This window comes from Phocoena sinus, chromosome 10, assembly GCF_008692025.1.
Source record: "Phocoena sinus isolate mPhoSin1 chromosome 10, mPhoSin1.pri, whole genome shotgun sequence".
NCBI lineage: Eukaryota > Metazoa > Chordata > Mammalia > Artiodactyla > Phocoenidae > Phocoena > Phocoena sinus.
Genome location: NC_045772.1, coordinates 25,322,795 through 25,334,405, shown reverse-complemented (window position 1 = coordinate 25,334,405; position 11,611 = coordinate 25,322,795). Strand labels below are relative to the sequence as shown.

The 11,611-nt window shown below is 41.0% G+C and overlaps 1 protein-coding gene across 1 annotated transcript in view; it reads right to left on the bottom strand.

The window, feature by feature from the left end:
- Nucleotides 1-3,350: 3,350 nt before the first annotated feature.
- The window catches only part of LTA4H (leukotriene A4 hydrolase), a 28,799-nt gene continuing 20,538 nt past the window's right edge, over nt 3,351-11,611 (bottom strand). Inside the window, 7 exon segments of the mRNA XM_032645863.1 lie at nt 3,351-3,522; nt 3,525-3,603; nt 4,296-4,400; nt 5,058-5,140; nt 7,152-7,247; nt 9,489-9,543; nt 11,531-11,601. Of these exon segments, the coding sequence (XP_032501754.1) occupies nt 3,484-3,522; nt 3,525-3,603; nt 4,296-4,400; nt 5,058-5,140; nt 7,152-7,247; nt 9,489-9,543; nt 11,531-11,601 (528 nt within the window). The 3' untranslated portion in view covers nt 3,351-3,483.

Here is an 11,611-nt window from a genome sequence, read left to right as displayed (position 1 = left end):
CCTCTGTTTCTTCACCTACAAAATGGGGATGATAATAGTACCTATTTCAAAGGGCTTTGGGGAGGATTAAGTGAGTTCGTATATGTAAAGCCCTTAGAGCAGCACCTGGTGCAATGGAAATGCTATGGAGGTGTTTGTGATGACTGTTGTTTGGACTTTAATATATACCTATATTGCTTTATAAATGTTCTTTCATCATGGTATCCTGAATGGATATCCCTAATCCAAGTAAGCTTCTTCAACACAGATTACTGCTCCCTGCACCCGATTCATTATAGTAGTATTAAGGAACTCTGAAAAGCATGAAAAGGGAATCAAGGAAGTGTTGGCACTGTTTTAACTAGGCAGCATTTTGGCAGTAAGCCAGTGTCTAGAGATTGGATTATTCCAGTGGAAAAATCCTGAAAAGTCTGTTTCCACTAAAACAGACTTCTGTTGGGAATAGAGACACAGTTGTGATATCACAGAAAACACCCACACCCAGAACGTCCTTCTCCGAAACCCTCCCGGGGAAGTGTACAAAGAAAGAGCTGCCCCTCCTTGAGCTTCATTAAAACTTGCACTTCAGCCACCTATACCCTGACCGCACTCTGGAATTCATCATCACCTGAATTTCATCCACATAAGAAATCTTAAATTCCGGTACCCCACCTTCTGACCACAGCCTCCTCGCCTTCCCGTTCTCCCCTTACATTAGTCATCTCTGACCTTGAACCTGGCTTCCGGTCAGTGCCTTCTTCTCTGCACTTGCCACTGGCTTTCTCCCTTACTTTCCTTGGAAGCTGGTCCCCTAGTTACTCACCTGGACCACTTTCTTCAGCACTTTGAAATTCCTTTATAACCCTAACCCTATTCCTATACTCTGAATAAACCGCCACCCATCCCCCACCCCCGGGGTTATCACAACAAACTTCCATCTGTGTTCACCCGGAGAGGCAGGCTCTGCTACAGAAAGTCTTGTGATGGGTAGATGGTGGCCCTGCCTCCTAATGCCCCTCCCCCTTAGAGAGTTCCCCAAACAGTCATCCCCCTCCTCAAGGACCTTCTCAATAGCTACCTCCTCTAATTCTCAGAGGAAGCCCTTACCAACTACGTCTCCGAAAACTGAGGCCCTTAGATGTGAAGCATCTTAACTTTCTGTCCTCCTCCATTACCTCATCCAACACATAATTCTTGAATGCCTGTTACGTCCCAAGCACTATGCTAGGTGCCGGGAATGAAACAAATAAGATACATCTTCCACCTTCATGGTGCTTAACTCTCTGGTGATGAATGCAGATGTATAAAGATTAGTAAGAAGTCCAACTATCCCCTGTGCTATGAGAAAACCCAATCTACTTGAGCACTCCAGTTGCTGGCCCCAGCTGAGCCCAGTTTGAGTAATCCCAGGCCAGACATCAGACATGTGAGGGAAGAAGCCACCTGGTCATACCAGCTCCCAGCAATCTGAGTCATGCCCAGCTGTTTGAGGATTCCCAGCTCCGGCCCTAGACACCGTAGAGCAGAGACAAGCTATTTCCACTGGCTCTGTCCAAATTCATGACACAAAAAACCCATAAGTCAATACCTTTACTTATGTTATTCTTTCTTCGTCCAGATGGAACACACTTCCAACTTTCTTTGCTTGGCTAGATATTTCTTATTCCTTAAGACTCAGTTTAGGCCTTCTCTTCTCCAGGAAGCATTCCCTAAATGCTTCAATTGGGGTAAGTGGCCCTTCTCTGGGGTGCTTTTTCTTTAGCGTTATGCATAAATTACTTATTTTTGTTCACCCAGAAATTATGTGTATATCCAGCTTGGTACAAAGACATTCAACATATGCTCATTAGCTGAAGTAAGTGTAGACTCTACCGAGTGGCCCCCAGGTGAATCCCTACAAACATTTGTCTGTAGCACCTCTTCCTCCTTCATAGCGTCCTTCAAGACCACCCTCAAGCATCCCTTGCCCCAATTCACTTTCAGTATCACTAATCAGTGTAACTGAAAAATGACATTAGCTTAGAGTATGGGGTACACTTATGGGGGGGGGAGCCTCCAAAAGCATCATCTGGGTCCATGGATTTGCTAAAGTCTAGTCACTTCGACTGTGATTATATACCAGGGATTTGAGCTGAACTCTCTCCTCTGATATACCTGGCGTGGAGACAAGTGAGAGAGCAGAGCCTGAGAAATAGAAGCACATTGCAGTGTAGAAACATGTCCAAAAGGAGAGAACCATTTGGGAGAGTGAGAACAGGGGAGAAGTCAGGATTACAGGAAGGCCAGAGTGTTTCCTCCTATTTAAGACTTTTTAAAAAAAATACTACATTAGCACTTCTGGAGGGTATTTAGCGATGATATGCCCCCACCCACATTTATGCTCTAAGACACTATTTCTCTTTGCTAGAGTTTATTTGGCCAGGGGTGGACCAAAGCTAGGTCAGAGCCTCACCTTTGGGAGTTTGGAATTGAGACAGTCTCTCCATGTGGTAAGAACTATTGGCAACAGTAAAGCTGGGGTAGCCAGACTATACAATGTAGACCAGAGAGACAGAAATGGGAGGTAAGAGTATGGACGTCTCTGCTGTCCTGGTGTCAGTTCCCTTCTGTCTGTCCTCAGATTCTGGTAACCTCCCCCTCCCCTGTATCCTTAGTATAAATCCTCCTTTTTCCCATTTCTGACTTCTAGTCATTGGGGTTGCTGTCACTTACAATCCAAAGAATCCTAAACTAATACAAACAGTGGTTCCCAAACTGTGTGCTGAGGCACCCTGGGGCACTACATTACATTCATAGGGGTTCTTTGTTACTCTCTCACTTGGATAAAGTTATTGTTATTTTTAACTCTTTCTTTCTCTGTGCTGTATGCTGTTTATGGATGGAGAAAGTTTGCTGACCACTAAGGAGATGAGGCTGGTTGAATAGACTGTCAGGTATAACTGAGGGGAGAAGCAGTGGTATTCAGGTTGGCCATCTGACCCTAACGGTCAGGAAAACAGGACAGCAGGTGGATCCGGTTATGAGAAGCAGAGTGCTCCCACTAGTTTATACATTTGGGTAAGGGAATTCATCCTATGTCCACCAGCTGGGTGATGAGCAAATCTAACCAACTATTTATCTTTAAGGTTATTTAAAAAGCAAAATCCTAATTATGTTGAATTTTTGGTGTGCAATGGATGCAAATTAAAGAGCTTAAAATAAGAGGTAAATAACATGTTGACATATCTTGTGACCATAGTGGGAGAAAATGAATATGAAATTAATGAAAAAATCAACATTTATAATCAAAAGGTTAAACTTTGCTAAAATTCTCTTTACAAAGAACATGCCACCAGGGGTGGGAAGGGAGATAGATCAGCTTTATTTATGAAAAAAAAAAAAAAAAAAATCACTGACCAAACAATAAAAAGACATTTTTAGTTACAATGTGAGCTGAAATTTTGTATTTCTTTATGAATTCAATTTTAAAAAGAGAAATGTCTGAAATCAGCAATGGACAGGTCCTTAATCCACTTTTAAATCTTTCCCCACAAGCATGGCAGTTCACGGGGGTGCATACACGCCTTGTGCTCTTGGTAGGTACGGATGGCTTGATCGTGGGATTTGTCAAAGGCAGCAAGGTCCCTGCATTAAAAAAAAAAAAAAAGAAAGAAAGATGGTTAATGACTTGACTTATTTCGGCAAATTTTATTATACTTGCAAACAGATTAATAATAGATATTTATGTCTTGGTTATATTTTTTCAGTATTCCTGCCAAATTCATAGTCAAAACAACTTCACTGAGATAGTCTTAAATTGTATCTTGTTGCCAAGATACAACTTTTTTCACTTTTATCAAGCATTCCTTTAATATACGTCAAGCAACCTAGTCTACCTTATTGCAACATTTGAATCAAAAAGGTTTGGCTTTACCTGTTTGATCCTTCTTGCATTTAACTTCAGACACTTTTTTTCTTGTCTTTCCCTACTCATCTTCTACTTGCTTTTAAAGATCTTTTTGTGTATATAAGATTATCTTCGATTTATTTCCTTTTCACCAGGGTCTAACCCTATTTGGCCCATAATAGGTAATCCATATAATAGGTAATCCATATATAATCCTTCTAAAAAACTAATGAAATCATCTCAAACTTTAAATATTTAGAAGTGTTAATTCCTATTCCAAAATTGTATCTATAATCCTTAACAAATTTAAAAATATTATTTTTAGATTGCATTTTTTCAAAGTATTTTAGCAACATCAAAAACATCTGTTTAAGATTTTCCTTCCCCATTCCTTATATGAAGTCAAAGCATAGTGAGACTTGGTTCTTACTTGAATAAGGGTCGTGTAAACTTCATTCTTCCTTGTTCAGTCGCCATTTTTAGAGCCAAAGGAATTGCTTCCTCCCATTTCGATTGAATGCAGAGTCGTAACCATCTAAAAGGAGGGTTTTTAGGGGGTATGGGGTAGGAAATGAGGAGAAAGAAGCAGGATATGACAGGTATACCTGAAAATTACTTTTGTAATGATGAATAATCCCATTATACTTACACTGTACACCACTTTATGTTATGTCTTTATTCTGAGAATCTCAAATCCTTATACATACCATTCAATAATTGGAGAAGAGAAAGAAGAAAAGTTTGTTCTTGAAAAAGATCATACGTTTTAAAGGGTTTGGATTATGTAGGTGCCTATAGACCTTACATATGCAATTTCGGAAGGAATAAAACTTTGATTTAAGCTCACGCTACAAAGTTGAATTAAAAAAGATGAACAGAATCAAAGATTTCTAACTATTCCCATTTCAGAGCCCAAGAGGAAGAATGCCTATTTACCAATGAATCTTTAATTCTAATTTTTTTAAAGGCAAGAGAAGCTTAGAATAAATTCTAACAAAAAAATTAGTACTATCATCTTACAGATATTGCAACTACTCCTTAAAGACCATTATAATTATGTATATAGATGCAGTAAATTTGAAAAGGATTTTTCAAGACTCATGTATGTATGTCTCATACGCTGCTTTCCCTTTCTCCACTTTTTAAACTAGTTTTCCACTTTCTTCCACAGAGACAAGTTAAAATGATGTACCTGAATCGTATTTCAGAATTGTTAATGGCATTGAAGTTGTACACCTCTTGCATTCGCTTTATGTGCCCCAATGGAAGAGGTGCCTAGAGCAAAATAAAGAAGTATAATGTATCATTTCAACAGGATTCCTTGGAAGAAAGGAGCTGGAGAGAAATTCTTAGCCAGATTAAAATCCTCAATATTTTATAAAATAGAAATAAGTTAGATAAAAGAAACAAATGCACACTAAAATAAATTTTGTGCAAATTTATTCTGAATAAGGATATTCTACTAGGAGCCAAGGGACAATTTAATTTGCGAGGTACATGGAGAGGTAAATGAGCAGTACTCTCTGGTATATGTAAACACTCACTTTCCGAACCTCTCCAGAGTCTTTCAGGTTCTTCCTTATACCTTAAATATCTTAAATTTATCCTGTTCTCCAGATTCAATCACAGTTAATTTTTTTCCTCACTGATTCCCCCAGCTTTATCTTTGTATGTTTCCTCCGAAATCCCTTTTGAATGATCTATGCCCCTACAAAATAGCAGTTTTTAAACTTTTATATTACAGACCCTTTTCAGAATCTGATGCCTAATACGGACCCTTTCCTGAGGCGGGTGGGATACATTTACCGTATAAACACCAAGTTGTATGTACAGTTTCAGGGGGTTCATAAACTCCCGTGCCCAGGTTAACCCGCGCTAAAGGGAGCACAAGCTTGGGTGAAGGAGAGAAAGCAGCGCTCAGTTTGGGCAGGCGGAGCCCGCGGGACGCAGGCGGAGGAATCACGTGGTAGATGGAAACCTCCCGCTCCAGCCGCTTCCGCGTCTTACAGGACGGTCACCCACACTCGGCTCTCACTGACTGCTTGGACCCTTCCCAGATTGTTTCGTTTCAACCAATCTCCAAGTCCAGCCGGGTAGGAGGGGCTGGTTAAGGTCACCTCCTAGGTCACCTCGTTACTTTCCCACGTTTGCTGTGCCTGCTGGCAAGTCGGCGCATCATGCTTTCTCTCATGCTTTCTCTCTTCGTGGCTCCAGGAATGTGTGAAACCGCGGTGACGGCTTCATGCACTAATGGGTTCTCTAAGACTCCGGTTGCTTTAAATTCCTGATCCTCATTTTGCATCAGTTCCATAGGAAATTCTGTTCAAAGTCTTCTTCCATCCCTCCCAAGGTCTTTAGACCTAAGAGCTCCCTGTCATGTAATAGTAAAGACCCCATCACTACCTCCCTCTCAACATACAGCATCTCCTCTCAGCTTCGCATATTCGTTTAGTCACCTGGCTTTGAAACCTGCAAATCTGCTTGGACTCCTTCCTGTTAACCCCCAACCCAGTCAGTCCCCAAACCCGATGCTCCATCCCGTGTGTTCTCCCTCTCACTGTCCTGCTCTTTCCCTTCCCGCCAGCTCCCTCCAGCCTGTCCTGTACTCCTCTGAGTCTCCCAACTAACTTCACCCCCAGCGTTCCTCATGTCAATCCAGCCTCCCCAACACCAGAGGAATGGTCTTCATAATCCACCATTTCATCAGATGACTCTCCTGTTAAAAATGTTAAATCCTCTGCGACTGCCTGGAATCAAATCTAACATTCTTAGCTTGGCATTCAAGACACAGCACATCAGATCCCAGCAGTGTTTCTAGCGTTCTCTTCATTAACCTCTTTCCCAGGGCCACGACTTCCTCCTCGGGCCACGCTCTGTCACTTGCTGCTCCTTCTATCTCCCTGCTGACCCTGCTCTTCTCAAATCAAGCCGCACTCCTCCGAAATCCTTCCTGATTACCCCAGTTGGAAGGGAGTCCTTCTTCGCTTTTTTCTCAAATGACACCTAAAATCCCTCCTTTTATTGCTAAATTTTGCACTTGAGACCTTTCCTACTAGATTATAAACTTTTTGAGGACCCGGCATATTTCTTTCTTACGTATTTTTATATTCAGTACAATACTAAACATAGCAGGCATTCAACAAATGTTTTTAAGTAAACGAATGGATTTTACCAAACCATTTTTTCTGTTAGTTTCCACATGGATATTTTTTCCAAGTGGGGTTCAACCATAAATGCTGTGCCTTTATGCCCATTTACATTTCTAATATTTTGAGCTAGTACTTACTTTCTGGAGCATCTGTGCTAAAAATTCATTCACCTGATGAGAAGAGAAGTCTTTTAGGTCTGCTGAGCTGAACAAATTTAAGTCATCTTCTTTGCCCTGAAATAAATGTTGCCTGATTACTCTGCCATTCGTGTACGATTCAATAATATGTATTGGTTTATCTGACATAAAAGTAAAAGTTAAGAAAGAGAAATACAAGGATGTATAAGATTATAAAAAATAAATTTGAACGTTAGCTATTTTAATCATTCTGAGATGGCATAACTATAACTTAAAGAGCTGATATGACTCCTAAATCTATATTACTTAAGACAAGTTAGACTATTAATAGTAACGGTGGAGGAAACTTTTGACAACGTCTGTACAATTCACGATATATAGATTTCCAAAGCAAAGAAATGCTACAAAAAAAGCATGTCAACTGTTTATAGGCCAATTTGAAAATGTGGGTAAATAATCAAATTGCATATTCTTTTAAATATCACACTAATGAACTCGTAAGGCCACAAACAGATCTTTCCCTTCATCTTCACACATTCTGTTTTCCCCACTTAATCTTGGAAATCATTTAAGGAAAAAGAAAAGTGGGTCTGTACTTTTCAATTTAGGATTCACTGCAGATTATCTTTGAGGAAATGATTGAGGAACATTAAAAAAAGCTTATCAAAATAAGTATTTTAAAAATCTTTAAAAAATTTTAAAAATCTTTTAAAATAGTTTTAAACTAGGGTTTCTTTTAACTTTAAAAGAAATATATGCAAAGGTTAAAAAAAAAATCAAATAGGACCAAATGAAAAATTCCTTTGCTTTTGCTCCCTGTCTCCAAGTCCCACTCCTCAGGAACCTATATTAATATGTATATCCTTCCAGAAAATTTAATGTATGCATATACATCCTTGTAAAGAATCATTATTTTACATCTTCCTCCCCCTTCAAAACACCCTTAAGGACGCGGGTTCGTGCCCCGGTCCGGGAGGATCCCACATGCCGCGGAGCGGCTGGGCCCGTGGGCCATGGCCCCTGGGGCTGCGCGTCTGGAGCCTGTGCTCCGCGATGGGGGAGGCGGCAATGGTGAGAGGCCTGTGTACTGCAAAAAAAAACAAAAAAACAAACAAAAAAAACCACCCTTAATATCAGAACTTCCTCCCTCTTAAGAACCTCACCTAAATATTAAAACTTACAGATCTCATTCTCTGCTCAAAAACATGCAAATTTAAACTACCTATTGAGGATATATTTATTAGTGGTAAAAACAAAGAGCAGGGGAATGATAAACCAAAGTTCATGGTCATGGTTACATGGCAGGGCAAGGTGGGTAGAGAGAAGGCTGAGATGGGGAGGGCAAAGTATTGACAGAGGAGGTACATATGTGTACAACCAGCCTACTGCTCTGATAAGAAGTTGTTAGAATTTTTTTTTTTTTAGATGTTGGGGGTAGGAGTTTATTAATTTATTTTTGCTGTGTTGGGTCTTTGTTTCTGTGCGAGGGCTTTCTCTAGTTGTGGCAGGCGGGGGCCACTCTTCATCGCGGTGCGCGGGCCTCTCACTATCGCGGACTCGCTTGTTGCTGAGCACAGGCTCCAGACATGCAGGCTCAGTAGTTGTGGCTCACGGGCCTAGTTGCTCCGCGGCATGTGGGATCCTCCCAGACCAGGGTTCGAACCCGTGTCCCCTGCATTAGCAGGCAGATTCTCAACCGCTGCTCCACCAGGGAAGCCCAGAAGTTGTTAGATTTTATATTTGCTTACAAAAAAATCTTGAACTTAGATCTAAAAAGTCAGTAATGCTCTAACTTTGTTATGATGTTATGAGAATCTCCAAAAAGATGTTTATATTTTATTTAAAATTAGGGTCTCTTTTGCCATGGTTTCTTGTTCCATTTTCCCAATTTGCCTTACTCCTGAGTTGGTTTCTCTTCCTTCCTCTGACCCTTAATGGGTCTCCCAATACCTGGAGCTTTCTACTCCTCTCTTATTCTCCACACCCAGACAAAATTTGGTGCAAACTATCATACCTCCCTATCTATTCTTCTAAGAGCCCGTTCATCTTTCCTAAAAATCACTTACTCTCCTCTAAGAGGCCTATATTCCCCCACCCCTTTCCCTTTTAAGAGCAAGAAAAATCAGAACTAATACCATCAACATCCATTTGTTTCCCCCCTCAAACTTAACTTTACACATTGAGGGCTGGTATAATATCATTTTGGATAAACTTGACTTAGGAATAGTAACTCCAAATACATGAGTTCATAAGTAAAGCACCACTCCCCCACTTCATTGAGTAGAGACACATTTGTACAATTCAAAAAGGAGTCAAAAATCATACATTACTACTCACAGTAATCCATCTTTGACTTAAGGCAATACAAGCATTTGTCAGAGTCATATCATAGCTGCAAAGATTCAGAATATTAGAGATTACATTTTATAAAAAGACACATGCTTTTGCATCAATGCCATTTTGAAGTTACAGAACGTACTTAAATTTCAAAGTTCTTTGAAAATAAAGATAAACAACTCCAGAGTGATGGAAATAGGAAATCTTCTACCTGACTTAAAGATTACTGGTCTCCTCTAAGAACACGGAAATCCAACTGGATACCAAATTAATGAAACCCTGGATTATTCTTTGGAGAGAATGCCAGAACATCTCAGCAGAGACCGTCACATGCTTCTGCAGTACGCTGAAGGGGCTGGGGCTGAGTTGAGCGTATTGTTTCCCGGCTGGTAGGAACAGTTCCAGGCACTCAGGACAACGTGGTAAACACCACAAAGTCCTTGCTCTCGTGCCTTTTCCTTTCTGTCGTTCCAACCGTCTAAACATCCAACAGATCTGCGAGCAACTGCTATGTGACAGGCACTGTTCTAGACAATGGGGAAATAACGGTGACACCCTTGGGAGACTCCGAAATCATGTGATCTTGATCCTCTCTTTTCAGAAGAAAGCAGAATTCACGAACTCTGACCATTAAGCAAAGCAAGCTGTGCTAAGGTTTATGTGTTCTCAACTTGGAAAACAAGTCATACATTTTGCAGCAATGCAGGAGACCATGTAATGTGTGCAAAATTCTTGTAAAACATCCTTCTTTGTCCATAAGTCATGCTTACTTGCTGTGAAATGTTACTGGTAGAGAACAGAGGGGTACCTGCCCTGCAGGGCCTAAATGAGGGAAGTTTTGATTAGAAGTGACCACTGAACTTGCTTTCAGAGAGTTTGTGCCCTGGGGGAGATAATAAAGGGGTCAAAGCAGTGACCTTCTTTGAGTCAGCTTCCAGTTTATCTTCATGAAGTGGGCTGTGGACAGTAGGCAAGCCCTTCTGTTTGCCCTCAAGACCAAGTGGGACCAGAGGTCCTTGACTGTGCAGGCAGTTCCTCACCTTCAATTAGAACATGACAGCACTGATCTCATAAGGAACACCAGGAGAGTAAAAAAAAGACCTTTGGCTGGTCTGTTTCTTGGTGCCTGAAACTTCCTTCTCATTGTAATGAAAAAAATTAAATAAGGACTAGCCCAGGGAAGGGGAAGCAACCCTTACTTAGGGCAGGGTCCTAAGAAAAGTTATGAGTGAATCAGGTATGAGCCCTGTTTCTCATAGTGCTTCAATGTAGTGGAGGAGAAAGACTTAATACTCACTCACACAAATCTAAGATTACGACTGTGGAGCTGTGAAGAGGCGACACACAGCATCGAGAAACCCGAAACGGGAGACTTGGCCTAGTTAGAGAGGTCAAGGAACGCTTTCGTGAGGAAGTGGTTCTTGAGTTGTGATTGGAATTAAGTGGGTAAAGGGTGGAGGGAGCAGCAAGTTCCTGGCTGCAACATGGGGTAGTTAGCATCTCCCAATATGATTCTTGGAAGACCAGGGTTCAGGTCCCTGATTTGAGGAAGGTGTTTAGTTTAAAAGACAGCGTAATGGAGCGTTTACGATGACGAGGATTTGAATCTCAACTCTCATGACTTGCTGTGCAGCATTCAGCAAGACACGTTACCCTAGCTGAGCCTCATGTCCTCCTCTGGAAGTGAGGGTGGTAACTTATGACACTGTTGTAATGAGGGACATGATGCTTCTATGTTATTTTTCTTACTGCAAACGTTTTCAAGGAAAGGGCAATATCTTTTCCTTTTCTGTATCTCTCACCATCCTTGTGCAGAAAGGGGGCACTCAATAATTACCTGCAATGAACTGAACTAATTTATATTTATAATATCATGGAAATGACTTTTTGGACCTCAGCGTTAAGGTTCTAACTCCTATGAACTCAACTCTCATCACAAACTAGTAATAGCTTAAGGAAGGCATAAAACCCTTTCAGATATTTTCAGGAGCTCTAGGATTTAGGAGAATGAGAAGGAAGAGCGTTAGTAGGTAAGTACTGACTTGGGCTTCACAGGGGGCAGTCCAGGAGAGTACAGCCAGGCGTTCCAATCAACTTGATTTAGAATATCAACCTGAGAACAG